Source organism: Anopheles maculipalpis, chromosome 2RL (genome assembly GCF_943734695.1).
Source record: "Anopheles maculipalpis chromosome 2RL, idAnoMacuDA_375_x, whole genome shotgun sequence".
In the NCBI taxonomy this organism is placed as follows: domain Eukaryota; kingdom Metazoa; phylum Arthropoda; class Insecta; order Diptera; family Culicidae; genus Anopheles; species Anopheles maculipalpis.
In genome coordinates, this window is record NC_064871.1 from 83,475,634 (window position 1) to 83,494,602 (window position 18,969).

The window sequence follows — 18,969 nt, forward strand, 5'->3', positions numbered from 1 at the left end:
GGATGTTTTAATTGAAACAAAACATGCCATAAATACGCCTTGTGGTACTAGCTGGCGCTGGAGCATGGAAAAGAAGTAAGCGTCTGTTCTGTTTCTTTCAAGATATGGTACAGAATGTAACAGGAAAATAAATCTCTTTTTTTTTTTGGTGGTAGAAGACAGCTTTTACGTACAAAGAAATATTTTTTAGCAGTATAAAAGAATCCTCCGGGTACCTCTCGAACGATGATGAAGGAGCTGGAAGACGAAAGGAAAAAAAAAAACATCTCGCTCACTAAAAACAAATTGAAAAGGTCCAAACGAATCCGACGCAAGCAAGCGTCCCGAATGCGAATGCCCAGTCATTTCCCGGTGCTGAAGTAAGTAAATCCTGACAGGAACAGGAGAGGGAAAAAGAATGAAGAGATGAACCATCTCGAAAGGCAGCAACGCCTTAAAACATCTTGGAATGCCGCTAGTCGGCAAGCGAAACTGTGGCTAGGATGAAAGGGAGGGGCAAACAAAAACAAACACGCAGAGAGAGAGAGAGAGAGAGCAAAAAACGAAACGCTGTTCGCGCTTTCAAGTTTAGCGCGCATCTCGAGCAAAATCCGGAAAAGATATCCGTCGGTCCACTTTTTCCCATTCAACAAGTTTTCACCTCGACTGTGTTGTCGGGATGTGGTAGCTTTGAAGCTCTCGAGATACAAACTGTGCACACAAGCACAAGCTATAAAAAAGTGAGTCTCTTACTCACAAACTCGTTGGAAAAAAGGCTCAGCCTCGGCCTCGGAAAATCGAGCCACTTTTCCGGCAGCAGTCCTTGAAGATGGATCTAGCGGCCGTCAGCGTTGAAAAACGCGCCATCTCTCGGGCCCGTAAGCGTAATGGAAGCGAGCCGTGTGTCTAGCGTTAAGGGGTGAAGGTGATGGTGGCATCGGCCCAAGATGAAACCCATAAAAAGACGTCCATTTCTTCGCACAAATGAATGAACGAATGGTTATCACTAGGAAGAAGTATCGTCATAAAAAAAATTCGCTACCACGCTCGTGAGGACTCTGCACACGCTGCTGGGCGCTTTACATCGGTCAACGGAACGGAGTGAAAAAACCGCCCCCCCCCCCCCCCCCCCCCCCCCCGAGTGTAAAGATGGCTACAGAAGAGCAGCCGGTCGATGGATATAAACACAACTCAAATAACTAATAAAGAAGGCCCGGCAAGTTTGTTTTCCTCTGCATCGCTCGCCTCGCTTATGCTTGCGGATTTATTCGTCATTCGTCCGCGCGGGACGTATAAAATCCAAAGATATTGCATTTTCACAGCATGTCCAGAGCGGTGTGCCGACCCACCGTTTGTGGGGACTGCCCTGTTTGGAAAAGTGTGGCCGAAATGTCTACATCATAATAAAGCGTAAAGAATCGGTCGGATGTGAGGCTAAGTGAAAAAGGAAGCGCAGTGACAGATTTATGCTGTGTGACCAAGGATTCGTCGTTTTTTTTTTTTTTTTTTTTTGGGGAAGGATACAAATTGGGCTGAGGATAAGGCTTGTTGGAAGCATTCCAGGATTCATCATTGTATGAAAGGTGAAACATTGAAAGATTGTAGCAAACTTTTATCTTTAGCTGTTATGCTGCAAGCAAAATTCTTTGAAAAACCAAGGAGTTTAAGATAACTTTACAAGAATAACATGGTCGGAGTACAGCAGCAACTAATTACAGAATCTTTTAATGAATGAGCAACGGTCTCAGATGATATCATAAAAGTAGCACATATATGAACTATATGTATAATGAAAGCTTCAGAGTTCGTAAGAGCTGACTACGTACTTCACTGAAACTTCCGTACAAGGCTGAGTGTAATTCTAGGCAGCAGTTTTGATATCATCTGAAAAGGTTGACTTAATGTGATAGCGTTCTGAGTTCAATTGATGATTGTGTGATATTATATGCTGCCATTCTTTCTTCTGCTTGGCTTAACGACCTGCGAGGACAAGTCTTTTACTACAGGAGAAGGCCGCTGTCACCGGATCTGGGCCAGCGCCATTTCTTTCTGTTATATAAAACATATTCTTCATAGAATTAGCACAGTTCCGCCAAAAAACTGAACATAAATTGTGATTAATATGCTGTACATTTGTGCAGTGTAATGCGAAGGGATTTTGTCTGACCCCACTTTTTTCGCCGTTTAAAGACCAAAGACCGCTCGCAAGAAAAAAAAAAAGAATTGATAAAACTAATGTGGTGAAAATTCTTCCACACGGAAAACTAATCCCCTGGTATCAATCTTCAACCGTCTGGTTCAACGGTTTCGGACTGATTATTTCATTTCTTCCCTTCTCATCTTACACCCCTGAGGCCCTGAGAACCCCGAAAACGAACAAACCGATGGAATGCTTCGGCAACGAAAAATATGTTTTCACTTTGTCCTTTTACGTGCCCGTTACCGGTGCGGTTCGAGCTCACCGGAGTGTCGGATGGATACGTACCGAATCGCAAGCCAGAGGGACGAGATTTAAGCTTACCGGGCATGGTAGCAGTAGAAACAGGATGAGCTGTAATGGTGGCAAAGTAATGTTATGCGGAAAAATGGGTGAAATTTTCGCTCACCGTCACAAATTCCACATACTTTACTACTACTACAGGGGAAAAGAATGGGATAGGAAACGGTGACGATTTTCGTGTGTAACACGATCGTGTAAGTATAAAAATTGCTCAGAAAATGCATAATGCCATACGAATTGCATAGTTTCAGGCGGTAGAAAACCCGTAACTCGCTTCCAGATTGAAATTGACATCTCAATGCATTGCTGCGGTTTTGTATAACTTCAGGCGCCATTTCCCAATTTTTGGCGCGCTGTCAGTGAACAATTTGCAACGTTGTCACATTTTAACACATTGCTCCAGTTGGAGTTGGAGTTGGTATCAATTTGATTTGCTACCCTTGACTTGAAGAACCGGGAACGATACGTAAAGAAAACCTGACCCGATCGTGATACCTTGCTTGCTTTTTCGCTTTTTTGAAGCCATATGCATCGTGAGCTTTGGCATTTTGGGAAGCACTCGAAACAACGGTTGAGTGATGAAAAACGATGCAACTCGATGCAGCGAACGTGTATCCTTTTCACTTTGAGACTCAAAAGAATAAGCTTTGTTGCGCTTTTCTTAGGCATCGATGCACTCTTTAGTTTCCATTTAAATCACTAAACCAAGTCATTCTCCCCCTTCACACACACACTCTTAATCGAACCGGAGATGGAGGTTAATGATTGTAATGTTTTGCCGCTGGTCGTGTTAAATTGAAATGTAAATTGAAAACACATTAGCTTTAAGTGGTTCAACGTTTCTGTTTTTTCTTCTTTTTTTGCCTTGTCGTTTTTTCCCCTCCCAGCTTCTCGAGCTCCACTCCAAAATGCCAAATGAGATGGCAATAAAACGCGCTCAACTCTTTGCCGTTCCAGCGGGTATATCTGTGTAGTTCCTGTTGAGGGAAACGGTCGAACGTGCGAGAAAAACAAAAATTGGTAGAAATAAAACACTTTATTTAAGTGCATTGTACTGACCTCAATTCTATCGGTGTAGAGTGGTGTGTGAGTCCTCCTCCTCCGCCCATTCTTTCTTCCCCCCCCCCCTCCCCCTCATATCTATATTTTAACAATTGCACCAAGTGTTGTCAATAAATTTTAAATGCTGTGTGTATTTTTGTTCGCTTTATTCGTTACTTGCATTTTTTTTTTCTTCTCAGAAACGAAAGTGGAATCGTGGAAATGATTTGCAATAATTATTACCAACTGATCGTTTACCGTGTTTTAGGGTTGCTTTTGCTGCACTACGAACTTGTATGCTTTTTGCGCCATTTTGTAGCAGCGTTTGAAACAGAACACTACGCTACCCCGTCGACTAAATCTGGCTGTGTGGCCTCGTTTCCCATTTGGTGCATGGGGAAAATGGGGTGGCTCACGATGTCAGGCACCAGTACCAAAGCAGCGACCAAAGAAAGGACCGGAAAGACGATAAATTTAACAGCCCGAATGAAGTTTCGCAATTGTTCGCAACTTGGTTTATTACTGTTATTATTACTTCGGGTTTTTACGGGTAGCGCATGGTGGTGGGAATGCGTTTTCCGGCTGCTGCTGCTGTTACAGCTCGAAACTGTCGGTACCAATTAACGGTGGAAGTTAAATTTAGTGCCCGTTGCTGTTGCAAACAGACGCTGCTGCAGCACAAGCTGCCCGGGTTCCCGATGCGTTTCGATTAAAGTGTGCGAGGGAGTTCCAGTGCCCGGAATGCACTTGGGCAGAAGTTGAGAAATTGAGACTAACGGCTCCGTTTCAAAATTAGTTTGTAAAGAGGAATAAAGTTTAGCAAATCGTCAAAAATGAAATTCAATAATATTGAAGCATTCCAGCCATTTTAAATGCCTCTTTAAGCACGATTAATAACCTATGGAGCCTAGTAAGTTTATCATGAGAAGGCAAAAAAAAAAATGGAAAAGTTTGCTAATCCACAGTAGCAGCTTGAGGCATGCAAAACAAGCAAAACATCCCAAAAAACTTGGCTAATAGCAAGCGTTTTTGTACAACGAGCTATACAAAAAAAAACACTTTCATGAAAGCTTTTTTTGTCACTCTACGCAGAGCATGTGCCTGGGCTGGCAGTAAGGAAAATAATGCAAATTACGTCCATTCCCGGTTTCATTTCCCGGCTGATCGTGCTTTTTTCTGTTCTTATTTTTCGTCCCACATCACTTCACTTGTTCACTTTATACTTTGTTGTACCTTTCGAGAACCTGAAGGCTTATCAATATTAATGTTAAGCCCATTCATTCATCAAGTTATTGACCCGGGCACCGGAACGGTAAATAGCAGCTGGATGAAGTGGGTAGTGGTAGCTTAAAAGTTCATTTCAAAAACATACGCACCACCACCATAAAAACAAAAAACTCACCCCAAAACTTACCACGGCTGAACCTGAACCAGTGAACCAGACTTTTGCGAATAGCCAACGCGGGGAGAAAAAAGCACAGTTCCTTTTCACCGTGGGTGAAACAATTTGTAAAGGTAGTGGGGGAAAAAAAAGGAGAAGAACAAACTTTTCGATACTAATTTTCCTACGCGCACCCACGGGTGGTAAGGGTGAGTGTCGCGCGTCGTGAATGTTGTGGCAGTATTGTTTTTATTTCGAGGTTATTTCGCTTTCGCCTGTTCGCCACAGTTTACAGCACAGCTTCAAAAGAGCGCTCGGTTTGCCTTCTCACGACGCTGAAAGCATTAATCAGTTTTTGCATGATGAGAATGTAATGTATTGCTTGCGGTGCAAACGCACAGAAACACACAAACAGGCAACGTGCACAGATACGGGAAAGGGGGGAAAAAACACCATGAACAGACAAACATGCCCCAGGCAAAACAGTGGGTGGGCGAGAAAGATGCTGCTCGATAATTTGAAAACCACCGGTAACAAAGTGGATTTTTATGGGTAAAAGGGTAATTTGTTAACCATTTTGTAGTGATTCTTTTTCGTTGGTTTTTAACTTTTGGAAGTTGGCGAGTAAGCGTAACATAGATAAACAGAAGGCAGAGAGAAAGAGTGAAGGATCGAGGGCCAGGAGAGTCGCCTGCACGGACACAATAATGGGGAAGCAAATGAGAGAAAATGAGGTATGGTAGAAACGCTGTAAAACACCGTTGATTGAGTGACTCTACGAACAGTGAGAAAAAGTGGTTGTTTGCAATGAAACAACCGAATTTGCCCTTTATTTGTGCTTTTTTTGTAAATGACCAGGCGTCTCCATCGAACATTTTTTGTATGAACAACTAGGCGTCTCCATCGAACATTTTTTGTATGAACAACAAGGCGTCTCCATTAAGTGTGTCATGCGTATATTTAAGCAGCCGTAATTATTTTATATACTGCTTCGATTCGAGCAATAATTTACCCATTTCGGTTAAAGTAATTACTTCCCTTCGAATGCTAACGCAGCAACGAAGCGTACCGGACAGACACCTTTTATTTACATCCCGAATGGTTAATCTGGAGTGTCAGCTGGAAAAGCGGGAAAGGAAAGCGCCCCGAACAGGAAAACAGAAGCTGTTCGTACGCACGTTTGGCTGGCCGGAAAAATGCTTACCTACTCACCTACTCACGCCCATCAGCCTAACGCTAATGCAACACGCCTGACGATGATAATAACAAGTGATTATGGTTCCATCGGTATCGCCCGAACCGGCCCGCTGCTAATGCGGGAAGCAGTGAGTGTGTCCATGGTAAGAAGATAAATCTAATTTCAACTTCCATTAATAATTTTTTTTTCTCTCGCCTTTATCTTCTTCGTTCCCTGTTCCACCAAGCGGCAGTGTGCAACGGTGTGGAAAACGCGGCACGAAGATGCTTGCGTGCTGAGGGGGAAAAGCTAAGAAAAGAAAACTAAAGTTTTTTTCCTTCCTTTTGTTCACTGTCAAAACGGATGGGAGCAGTACGGTTGCATTTGTATCCGAAGCCGAGGAATCGTTTTGTGTCTTTGGTTTGTCAAAGAACGCCTCAAGAATTTCTTGCCTCCAAGAATTGCGAATGAAGCTTGGTCAGGAAGCAAACAGGGAGAAGAGATTCCATTTCGTTTCCATTTCCACCGTTGGTCCAGGTTTCTTTCGGTTGTTTGGCATGTTTTGGCTTACCTTCTCGGAGGGTTTGTGTGTTTCATGATATTAAAATTATGCTCGAGTTGTGGGCAAGCCGAGCCAAGAAATTACGTGCGCACCGTTTGCAAGGTAGACCGCCCGTGTGTAGTAATATCAATTTGGTGAATCTTGAACGGTTTTGTTGTAAACCATCAGTTTGATTTTTTGTTTAACGATTTTCCTTTCCAAGCGCGCTTAGCAACAACCGTGAAATGTATATCGTGGCAAATTAAATTAAGGATACTGCCGAATGCGGTTTTTGTTTTTTTTCTGCCGGAATTTCGGATAGGCAAGTGAGGATGTCTTGTGCGATCTTAATTTATTTTAGCCACCGGTTGAAACTCGGACCCCGGACCCCTACAGAACAGCCTGTAACTGGGTGGGCAAAAATTTCATCAATATAAAATTAAATTTATTAATAGAAACAGTTGCAAAAGGGCGTTTTTTTTTTGGTTTTGTTTTGAAGGTAACTAGGAGGTAGAAATTAAATTTCGGTCTCGGAAACAATCGTGCAGCTTGTGCGGGCATGCAATGCGGGTTGCGGACGGGTAAGAAACTAAACTCCCCCCGGACGGGTGTTGATCGTATTCCTGCGTCTCATGAATGTGTACATAATTTAAAACACTCCCAACCGCCGGTAACGAGAAGAGTAAATAGCATGACCGTACTCTTGCTGTTTTTCGTTCATCATCATCATCATCATGATCGCCATCTTCGTCAACATCGTTCTTACAGTATTCCTTTCATTTGCACAAATACTCAACTGGCCTTCCTTTCCTTTCAATACGTCCGTCTTCGTAATGCTTGGTTGACTCGTGACATTTTTTTTTTAATCAAAAGAAGAAAAATAAAGCACACATTACGCCATCGTTCCGTGTCGAGGCATAGAATGTTCAAAACTCCAGAAAAAGCAAGAGTAGGTTGCTCTAAGAAAAGCAAACCCAGAATGCAGGAAAGAGCCTTAGCGATAGCAAGAGAGAGGGAGAGAGAGAGAGAGAGTAGTACAAAATGGCTAACGGAAGGCCGGGAGAAAAGAACGAACGCAGCATAAAATCCGGAACACAGAGCGAAAGCGTTGTAATGTTTGATTTTCATTCGGGATCCCTTTTTATTTGCCCTTCCATGGGTTCGTTACACGGCAGCAGGGCAGTCCACCCATGTGACCTTCGTCTCGTTTTTGATTGCGAACGTTTTTCATCATTGGTTGAGGATGCTGCCCGTGTACCAGGCTGAACCAGGAGGCGCTCATTGCATCGAAAATCCGTTAGCTTGAAAGGTGAGCCTTGTTACCATGCGAACCCTTGTCCACACCGTACCCCACTCCCCCGCCAGACGAATTACCATCAATCTTCACACACTCGGGTGTGTGTGTGTGTGTGCTCGAATTTACTACGATTGCTACTTTTACACCGGTAAATTGAAACCAAATACCGCGATGCAGGGTATAAACGCGTACCCATCAAAAGACTTGTTAGCAGCGGCAAACAAGCCAATCAATCCAATACATAATAAGGAAAAGTATGTCATGCGGAACGTATAACGTCAGGCTCGTCAGGCTGCTTTTCAAACGAAACGCCTAAAAGTATGCAATTGCTTAGAAACATTTAATTTCAACAACATGTTTCTATCCATCTAAAAACACACACACGCACACATTTATTGTGTCAAAATAAAAACGGCTAACTTTTAAAGCGCTCATCCCGCGCTCAATTAAATGTCAGTTTGTGTGAAGTTGAATAAATTACTATTCACATGCCATTCACGGTGGTCATCCGCGTACGGCTTAGAGCCAATTTCCCCCGAGCGATACACACCTCGATTTCACTTAGCGGGGTGGGATAGCAAAAACCAGACAAACGAAAAAAAAAAACCCTATGTACCAATGTATTGGCCTTTCAAATTAATCCATTCGTAGAATTGGGGATTTTATGTTCTTCTCCCCTCCCTATACACACGTACGCATACAGTGGCGCAGAGAAAGCCGCAGCAGCAGAAGCAACCAAAAAAAAAACGGAAGTAACGCCGAAATGTGCACAATTTATCAATCAAATAAATCATCCACGTGCCCCGGTGTACCACGAGTTCACCCACATTTTCGGGGACGGTTTTATTTTTGATGAATATTGCTAATAAAGCGTAACTCGTGGTAGTGGAAAATGAGAGAATGTGTGAGAGCGAGAAAAGAGTACGGCAAACCGTGCTAATACTAGGCAGAGTTGATTTATTGAACGTTCTCTATTCGTCTGTGACAGAGCCGCTTTGTCCAGCTGTCAACTGTTCTGTTTTGTTTGTTATTGTTTTTGCACCGTTTTGCTCTTTTGCTCGAGTGCGCGAGCGCCCGCACGTTCTGTCTGTCTGTCAGCGACGCTGAAAGTGATGATTAATTGACTAAAGTGCCGCAAAATGCACCGGGCGCGCTTTTGTTTAACGCTTTACTTGCTTCCGTTTTCATCCTTTCCACACGTGTGATTGATACGATTTTCGGCGAATTATTATTATGCGTGAATTTATTTTTTTTGGCATTATCAAACTATTTTGCCTACCTTCAGGATGATGTCAACTGCGACCCTTCGATTAGCATGAGCATGCATTACAATGCGTTGAAAAATAAGGCGTACAACGTTCGCGGGACACCACTGCACAGCGTGGCGTGTAGAAGCAGCACCCTGGCGGGGCTAAAGGATACACGCCCAGCGTCACATGCAGGGTGGTTCGTGTGCACCATGTCACACCGCCGCTCTTGTGGAAGTGAAGACAGCAGGTCTCCTCCCCTGTGGTTTTGAGCCCCGCGTGCCCTGCATCTCATCACCATTTCTGTGTCAGTAGCTTGAGTAGCTGTGGCGTGTCGTGCTTTTACACCTACAGCAGCGCCCTCCCTGACATGATCTCAACACACGAGGTTAGAGGTTTTTCGCGCTCGCATTTAGGGTGTGTTATCCTAGGAGTCTCCCCCGGTGGGAATTCGGTGTAACAAACTCGGTACAAAACTGGTGCGATGGGCACGGTGTGTGAGGGGTTCGGTGTCTCAGCTCAGAGATAGTATAAATAGGACCGCACTCGCACCAGTTTCGCTTATCGTTGTGCGAACGAGCGTTCGTGATGGATTCCCGGTCGGTGAGCAATTTCGAGCTGAAAGCCATCAATGCCTGGGACAAGCGTAACTTTACGCGCGGCATCAAGAGTTTGTTTTTGGAGTACTGCTCCAACAGTACGGTGCACGGGATCAAGTACTTTGGCTGCAAGCGACGAACCCTGTTCGAGAAGTATGGCTCGGCCGTGACGAAAATGGACCACAGTGTGTAGTAATTGTGATTTGTTACGGTTTGTTCGGTAGGATTTGGTGGATCGCAACGTTCCTGCTGTCGGTGTACGGATGTGGCCGATTGATCCAAAACATCTACCGCAAATGGGAACAGACGCCGGTGATTGTGAGCTTCGCGGAGAAGTCTACACCGGTGTGGCAGATCCCGTTTCCGGCCATTACGATCTGTCCGGAAACGAAGGCACGCAGCGAGTACCTTAACTTCACCCAGGTATACTTTCAGATGAACGATACCTACCGGGAGGAAATGGCCAACGAAACGTAATGTTCCTACCTCATTACTTCACATGAGTGTTCGTGTGTGTGTTGCGTAACGATGTGTATTTGTGTGTCAGTGTTCGGTGTAAGTGCACCCAATAATCAAGAGCCCATGGTAAAAGCTAGTGATCTGCTGCTTTTTTTTTACTTCCTCTCTTTAGTTACGATCGGTTCCGTGCGGTGGCACAGGCCTGCGATGCTCACATTCTTAAAGGTGTCAGTCTGAATCAAACAACCGATCCGAACTGTGTCGATCTGTTGCGAAACGTATCGATGCCCTTAGAGACGGCACTGTTCTTCTGCAAATGGCGTAATGATGCAGGACTTTGCAGTGAATTCTTCACCGAAACCATAACCGACGAAGGCATCTGTTTCACGTTCAACTCACAGTCCGCGGAGGAGATGTTGCGGCTCGACGAGCTTCACAGTGACTATGAGTACATATCGGAGAAAAGACAATCACCGCTGTGGTCGCTGGAAGAAGGTTACGCGGAAAATACGGATCTGGACACCTATCCGGTGCGAGTGCTGGGGGCTGGCGCTAGAGCTGGGCTTTACGTGCTGTTGAATCTGTACGAGCGAGATACGGACTTTATCTGTCGCGTAAGACTTGCCTTCGTGAGGGCACAAGAGTGAGGAGATATTAATGTCCCGATTTGTAACTTCTTTTAGGGACCCGTACAAGGATTTAAGATATTGCTTCATACCTCCAGCGAATATCCGCAAGTTTCTAAACAGTACTATCGGGTGCCGCTCCATCAGGAAGTTATTATATCGGTCAAACCACAGATGATTACTACCTCCGATGGATTGCGCGACTACACTCCGGAACGGTAGATTCACCGAGCTTCATCGATGAATTGTAACGTCCAGAACTAATGCACTGGCATCCATTTTTTTTGTTACAGCCGGCAGTGCTTCTTTAACCACGAGCGCCATCTGAAGTACTTCAAGGTGTACACACAACAAAACTGTGAGCTAGAATGCACCACCAACTACACACTGCACCGTTGCGGTTGTGTCAAGTTCTCGATGCCACGGGACGATCGTACGGAAGTTTGTGGTGCAAGCAAAATCGAATGCTACAACGATGCAGAAGACGAACTGCTGGAGGAAGATGTAAAGTTCATTGTGGACAAATCACGCGACTATCGAGCAAAGTGTAACTGTCTGCCAGCTTGTACCTCAGTGCAGTATGATGCAGAAATTTCGCAAGCCGATCTCGACTGGAAGAGTCTTTTTGCTGCGTACCGACAGTCGCTCGGTGAGCAGGATGGAGCCCAGTTTGCGCGGCTAACGATCTACTTCAAGGAGGCGCAGTTTATTACGTCCAAGCGGAGCGAGCTGTACGGTGTGACTGATTTTTTGGCCAATTGTGGTGGTTTGCTAGGGCTGTTTATGGGCGTTAGTTTGCTGAGTCTTGCGGAATTGATCTACTTCTGCTCGATAAGGCCGTTCACCATACTGCGTGCGTATCGGGCCAAGAGGCGTGAGTCGAATGTTTTCTTCCAGCCACCGCCAATCATAGAAAAACCTAAGGAGTTTTAATTGTTCAGATAGTGTTTGTGTCTTCGAAGTGTCAATCATACTAAGTACATGCTTAGCTTGAATTAAGAAAAGGGAGCTGCTCGATGATGTTCAGGTGGAACTTGCCATCTTTCTAGCTACCAAGCTCGGTACGAGTGACAAAATAAAATGTTTGATATTTTCTCCGCTTTCAATTATCTATAAACGTTCGTCCCGAACGGGTGTCTGACTATCTTGCATCACAATGTGTTCATTATCTAGCATCAGCGTGCAGAGAAGGGTTCTGCCTCCAACTGCACCTCTGTGTGAAAGGAAATGTTTCACATTCTTCGCGCGCTGAAATTGATGAATCTGTTCGAAAGTTGGAGCACAAAATCTGCACAGAAAATGGCTAGAAATTGAATCAGAGCAGTGCAGCATCACGGCGAGCAGGGAACGAGCATCATCATCATCATCATTGCACCTTGATTTGCATCATCGCTCCGAGACACAGCCGTAAGGGACCGGGTCGCAGAGACACCGGGAGTGCATTCGAAAATTGCACTGCTCTTATCTAATTTATATGCAAATGAAAAGCATTTGTGGCTTCCCGGGTACGGGTAACAGGGGGGGGAGGACACACTTCAGAAAAGAAACCCGCACCACCGCTTCTCCGATGATCTTTGCACCACCACCACAGTGTACTGCATCTAAAGCTCCCAACGGGGTTTTGGAGGGTCCTGGGAGCTGCAAAGACAATCTCGTTTGGTTAGGAAAGCGCTTTGCAAGGAACACAAGCTCACACACACACCACAGAGAATCGTTCATCTTCGTCTTTCGGGCACATATTGAACTTAACGGCAGTGGGTTGCGCTCTTGAGCAGGCAAGATGCAACATTTCATCGACACTTGCGATAAACTTGTGCTCCAGATTTTCCAGCGCGACACCGAAAAGAATTCTTCGATCTAGGTCGATTGGTCGAACACGAACCGTACCGTCATACCAGGCCAGTTCCAAGGAACGGTATCTATTCGTCTACTATCGTACGGAGACACTGGGCAAAAGGAATTTATTTTCATTATAATTATATTATCTCTTTAAAGTGCCCATTTTTCGTTGCTTGCGTCGGCGAGTGTTCTCGAGAGGATTTGTGTCCTCGGGAGATTGCTACAAAACCCGGAGATGTGTGTGTCTGTGTGGTGTGCGACAGCTGCACTACACCGGTATCTACCTCATCAAGCGCGCTACGTTAGCTGGAGCTGTCGCTCTTAGTACACTGGATAGTGTAGTCCGTAGGCAACAGGGGGCAACAGAAAACACTTGTCATCACTGCAATGACCATCATCATCACCACCAAGAAGGTTCGCAGTCAAATCATGGACAGTGCTCTCCCGGGACGACGACCAGGTGTGTCTCGCTTTTTGGGGAAAACACCAAAATAACATTAATTCGGCTGTTTACCGAATCCGTGTGTGTGTGTGTGTGCCGTCCCCTGTGGGAGATACTAAGCGTAAGCTGTCAAACTTCCAAGAAGCACCAAAGTAGTATCAGGTCGTTGCATGAGTTGGAAATTTTGCAAATCCTCACAGAAAGGACCTTGTATGATGTCCTCTGGTGTCTACTCTGGTGTCGGTACTTTTGCGTACCGTAACAATGACATCATAGTCACACACACACACGAGCCGGAGGAACGAGATATGTACCAACACGAGGTCACTCACTCCAGCGATGGAAACAAGTACATACGTATCAGTTCCGGTTCCAGCCGGAACGACAACACTTGATGCTACCTTTCATCCGTTTAATGACTCTTCCGGAAAGATCACACATGTTTCCGGTGGAGCAGTGGAGCTGTGTCCAGCAACAGCAGTATGCGGGGATACGATGGTTGGAGCGCATGTTGTTTGTACGATTGTTTGCCCAGGTTCCTGTCCCAGCTCTCCCTCGCTACAATCAGCACTGGGAAAAATGGAGAAAAGGAAAAAAAAAGGGGGAAGTCCACACAGTATCTCACATCTTGACTCGCTCGCTTTGTTGGCAGGCGGAAGAGACCCGGTAGGGGGATTCATTTTGCGACAAACGACAAACAAACAAACGCCCACGGTTGCATCTGTTGGGCTGGGAAATGCACTCTGTACCTTGACCAAAAAGAAAAAAGGTGATGGGGGTTGGGAAAAGGAAAAACTACAGCACTTTAGGGACACACACATACACGATGCAAACGTTAACGTAACAACCGGTTCCGGTTCCCTTTATATCCCTTGTGGAGTTGGGACCAGAATCAGGCCAGTATTTCTCCAGGGAGATTCGTTGGAGATGTTCAACTTGAAAGTGAAGCACGCATCGCATCGTTCGGGTGCTTTCGAAGCGGACGTACCTTACGGTACTGAACATTGGAAATTGGAGCAAGACACTAGAGTGTCTACCTTGCCTCGGGGCAGGATAGAAACGTATTGATTGTTCGAACGCAATTGGCAAATGTGCTTTTATTGTTCCTGTGCTTGAGGATGAGGAGCCTCCTGGCCCCGATCTAGATGATGATGATGATGACAATGGTAATGTTTTCCCCGGGTCTTCGGGGTGGTGTTTGTGGGAACGATTTTACGCTAAAACACGTACCAAAGGTGCAGCCTGTTTTGCGACATTGGGAAGATTTATTTCTGCACCCGAGCACCCGAGATCTCACAATTAGCTCCACCCGACCCTTGCGACGAGTACGGTACGTGATCTGCGTACTTCGATAGGCTGCCCCAATACATCATTACTTTATTGCCACTTTGTGCAACGTTCTAGGCACGCTAGGCCGGAAGTGTACGGAAGGTGGAAAGTGGAGTCGTCGTGATTTAGTGCGAGTGCATAAACAAATAAAAGCACGCTCAATAAACAAAACCCAGCCACCAGTTTCCTCGCCCAAGACACGTATCAACAAGTCCAAAGCCAATCGGTTACACTATTTCGGTTTCTCATTCGCTTCTTCTTCGCCGAGGTTACGTATGGCGGTTGGATTGAGGCTCCAAAAACTCTTCTGTCCTAGAACTTTGTGGCACCGAGAAGACACCGACGGAAGAAGGATGCCGCCGGACACATTCATCTCAAGCAAGCGTGCTTTCCTGTTGCCCTGTTGGAAGAACATATTTAATGGCCAGCACTTAAGCGAACTGTTGTGCTGGCGAGTCGAGTCGAATGGTACATTAAGCTAGGATGTAAGCACTGCATTCGGTCGCTCTGTCGTGCGCGCGCGTGTGTGGTCGATGTAGCACGAACGAGTAGATTACAGCTCCATAAAACCTTAACCCCTTTGCACTTGTTGGGGCTCTCGGTCAGGACAGATGGAAATCATGGGCTTGCTACAGCCACACGCAAGTCTTAGAGCACCACAACCAAATCGGCCATGAATTGCGGCCCCATTTCCTTTTCGAAGTCATCATCAGCCCACCTGCTTCGTCCACTTTTCACACATCCGCCCACATCCGTCCGTGGCATGCTAATTAAATACACCAACATACAATTACATATTACAGGCGGTCCGCTCTTCCGGTGCCGGTTCCATGCCCGGGTAAAGGGAAGCACAACTTTTTTCCCTTTCCCAAAATTAATTGCACCGGGCACCGAGCCCCTCGTCGAGCCTTTGGCACGAGATACGCTTGCTTCCGGTACGGATCGGTTGTCGGTGTGGGGCAATTTCGTCCTAAGGCCAGAGTTGCCAGTGAAAGTTCCGAAATTACAACGAATAATTTTGACTTTGAATTGGGCTTTTTTGTGTGGCTGTTTTTTAATTCTCAAATTGAATTGTTTGATGCCGCAGCTTTGTTTAAAAATGGTGAAAAAAGGAAGCTTCTCGTGAGTGTTTGCTACTGTTGTTGTTGATGTTGTGCCATTTTGTTCATTGTTCAATGGTATGAGCAACAGATTTTGGGCGTGGTGGTAGGGTTTAATTGGAATTTGCTGCTTCCTGTATTTATACAGGATGGTTTAAAAGTTCCAAAATGCAGAGTGAGCACGAGAGTTATTTTTTAAACAAATTTTGACACACAATTTTGAATATTTTGCTTTTTTAAATTATTTTTTCAAGATGTTGCAACAATGTAGAACGCCTTACGATTAAAAATTCCTATTGAAAATTGAAATGAAAATCATCACACTTAACCGCTGAGTGTTTACACTAGGGGATCTGGAAGTTCCAGATTATAGCAATAATTTCCAATTTTATAGCACAGTGGTTTTCGGCCTACTCTATCAAAAATCATAAGAAAATCGAACAACGTCAAAATCTGTGCCAATATTTATTGAAACTTTCTCAATCGCTTCTGCTTCTCAAAATAAACATAAAAGAGGTGAAAGTTTCCTTTCAAATAATTCCTTCAGTTAACAATAAAACAGAAAGTTTTAAATTAAAACCTTAAAAACCCCTTTCTGGCTTCCATGTCAACGGTCAACGATTGATGAAGTTTTCCCCGGAACAATACAAGTTCGTTACCACAAAGTGACCCACTGTGTACAATGATTTCTTCACCTAAACCGGCAGCAAGGGAGCCCTCCTTGCTTGCAGTCACCCTACGCTACACGACCAACGAAAAGAATGAAGGTTTACTGTGTTGCTGACGACTTGTACTACATTCGATGCCCCCCTTTCCATCCCATAATACCCAACCATTCATGTCCACTGTACTGGGGAGCGTTTGTATGTTTTATTGGTCTGTGACATGAAAGGCTGTGTGCCGTCGTGCTAGCGGGGTCGCACGCCCAGCTAATAATAAGCGGTAATGATGGTGATTGGAGGTGACTAACAGGAGGAGGGGGGGGGGGTGTTTCAGAAAAATGTATGTACCACGACGTTCCGTGGTCGTCGTTTGTCGTACACGAATGTCTGCATCGAGTCTGTCGTCTACCGGAAGAAGGAAAACGAAACCAGCAGCAGCAGACCACCGTCAATAAACCCGTTCCCTCCAGTCAATCGAAGGGGTTTCGCGTGTTTCCGGCGCCGGTCGTGAGGGATCGCGCTGTACTTTTGAACTGTTTACAGCAATGCAATTCCGGTTTTCCGAACCGAAAAGGGGAGCCCGCACCGATTTGTTGGGCTTTAATTTAAACTTATTTAATTGACCTGGGTTCGCATTTTGGTCAATTTTATGTTGAGAGTGAAAAATAGATGAATATCGCTTCTATTTTTGATGCTCTTTCAGTGGAATTGTTACTATTTTTAACGCAATTGATGTTACTTCTCGTAACATCGTAACTTTCTCGTAAACTTGAAGGGTTTCCAGTTAAAATCATTTATTGCTGCCGATACAGATATATGAAGAACTGCGAAACTCATTCGCATGCGTCCGTAAGCGATCTTTTTTTCCCTGGAAGTGTGTTTCCAAAATATAGCATCGCTGCCAGTACTTACATGTCTTCGTTTTCTCGCCCTGCACACTGCCAAACTGTCCAACGGTGAGTAACGCTAGCAGATACGCCACCCAAACCACACCGAGCTGCATCCATCGGTTCTGGCATGATCTCCCCCGGCTCGGTGTCCGCTTTCGTATTAATGGTGGTGGTCTCCCAGGACCACAGGACGTCACTTCCGACGTTGCGGCCATACTGTGTGCGTGTGTTTCTTTTTTCTTGACGTTTCTCGAGCCCGTCACTGGCTTAGTGGATCACTGCGCGATCACTTTGGTGCCTTTTTGCTGGGGCAAACGGCAGTACACCTCGAAACTTCATAATTGCTCATACTTTTTGCACGCAAAAAAAAAGAACACAAGTAGCTCGGACACTCCGATACTCATTCACCACCGCACATGCTCATCACACACATTGTCATAGTAGTTAGGGGTCACAGCTGTCACTCGAAAAGATTAATTAACACTTGCACACTGTGGAAGTAAATGTCAAACCGGTGAATAATTTATCGGGCAATAGTAATCGTCAAGGTTAATTAAAAGATCAGTTTAAAGTGAATTCTGAGCTGGGGATAAAAAGCTAACCAAAGCGGATGGTCTGAATTGACATTTCGATAGCGTTGAAAATGTGAAGGCGTCAGTATAAACGGCGAAAGTAAACACCAGAAAAAAGTAAGAGGAAACTGTCAGTTTTTGAATTTGTTTTCACTTGTTTTGGGGTGTCTGTTGCTTTATTATTTGCTTTATTTTACAGAACGTAAATTCAATTCCATGTAAATTAATAACAAAATAAAAAACAAACAAACAAGCTAAATTACATATGGTAACAGAAAACTTTAAAAAGTAAACAAAAACACGCATACGCTTGCTGAGATAATTACGAACAGCACTGGATGAACAAAATCCCCCAAACCCACACATACACACATATGCAACCGAACGCTAATTGATTTGCGTGCCTTTGTTATCATTCGCCCTGGCAAAACCTTCGCCAATGTATGTTTTTTTTTTATTAGTTCCACTATCAGTTTCTGTACCTGTTCCGTTTTTGACACCACCAGAGGTCAGCACTAGAGCAGCGGGGATGCCACATTGGGGGAATCGGTCCCGGCACGCATACACGAAATTTAAAATAAATTGCATGGAAAATTGATTTTCTCTACCATGTATACTACTTCTACTGGCGGGTGATTTCTTCCTGGCCGCGTTGACTTCATGGAAGCTGATGATCGGTAAGTTGGATGATGTCCTCTCAGGTGGGTGCTCCATTAGATCGGAAACTGGACCCATTTGCACACACACCCACACACAAACTCATTCAAACACACACACACACACACACACACACACACACACACAGAAGGCACTGATGAGACTACCAGTGGATCTAGTAGGCGTCGCCGAATTCAATTAAGTTCCGTTGAAATTGAAATTACTTCTTGCCCAAGCCCAGGAGGACGCAACACGCAACGCACCGGGTGAAGCATCCGATTCGGTGATGAAGGTTCACTGCCGGGTGAATCTTTTTCCCTTTTTTCCCCCTGACAGGCTTCGGTTTGGTTCGGTTTGTTTGTCAAAAGTGGTCTTCCTGCACAGGTGCGCTGTGTGTGTGTCGGTCGGTCCGTTTCTTGTTGTTCTTGGGGATTGGGAGAAGGCAAGGTGGCAAAACATGGTTATGTTTACGTGCGTTGGTTTCACCATCGAGCTAATGAACTGACCAGACACACACAGACACACCCCGTAACATGAGGTCCCCTGATGAGAGGAATGATTTTTTGCACTCCCATGGCGGAGATGAATTCCGTTTCCTTTTTTTTTTTGGGTTTTTCTGCTGGTCTATCTT

At 45.0% G+C, this 18,969-nt stretch overlaps 2 protein-coding genes across 2 annotated transcripts in view; one reads left to right on the forward strand and one right to left on the reverse strand.

Annotated features, from left to right (window-relative positions):
* Positions 1 to 17,438, reverse strand: part of LOC126568333 (uncharacterized) — a 39,706-nt gene extending 22,268 nt beyond the window's left edge. Inside the window, exon 1 of the mRNA XM_050224794.1 lies at positions 17,132 to 17,438. Within this exon, the coding sequence (XP_050080751.1) occupies positions 17,132 to 17,324 (193 nt within the window). The 5' untranslated portion in view covers positions 17,325 to 17,438. The remainder of the gene's footprint in view (positions 1 to 17,131) is intronic.
* Positions 9,752 to 11,780, forward strand: LOC126568699 (pickpocket protein 28-like). Its single transcript, XM_050225216.1, has 5 exons — positions 9,752 to 9,915; positions 9,987 to 10,235; positions 10,394 to 10,835; positions 10,905 to 11,065; positions 11,141 to 11,780. The coding sequence occupies exons 1-5, from the start codon at positions 9,752 to 9,754 to the stop codon at positions 11,778 to 11,780; spliced, it is 1,656 nt and encodes a 551-aa protein (XP_050081173.1).
* Positions 17,439 to 18,969: the final 1,531 nt, after the last annotated feature.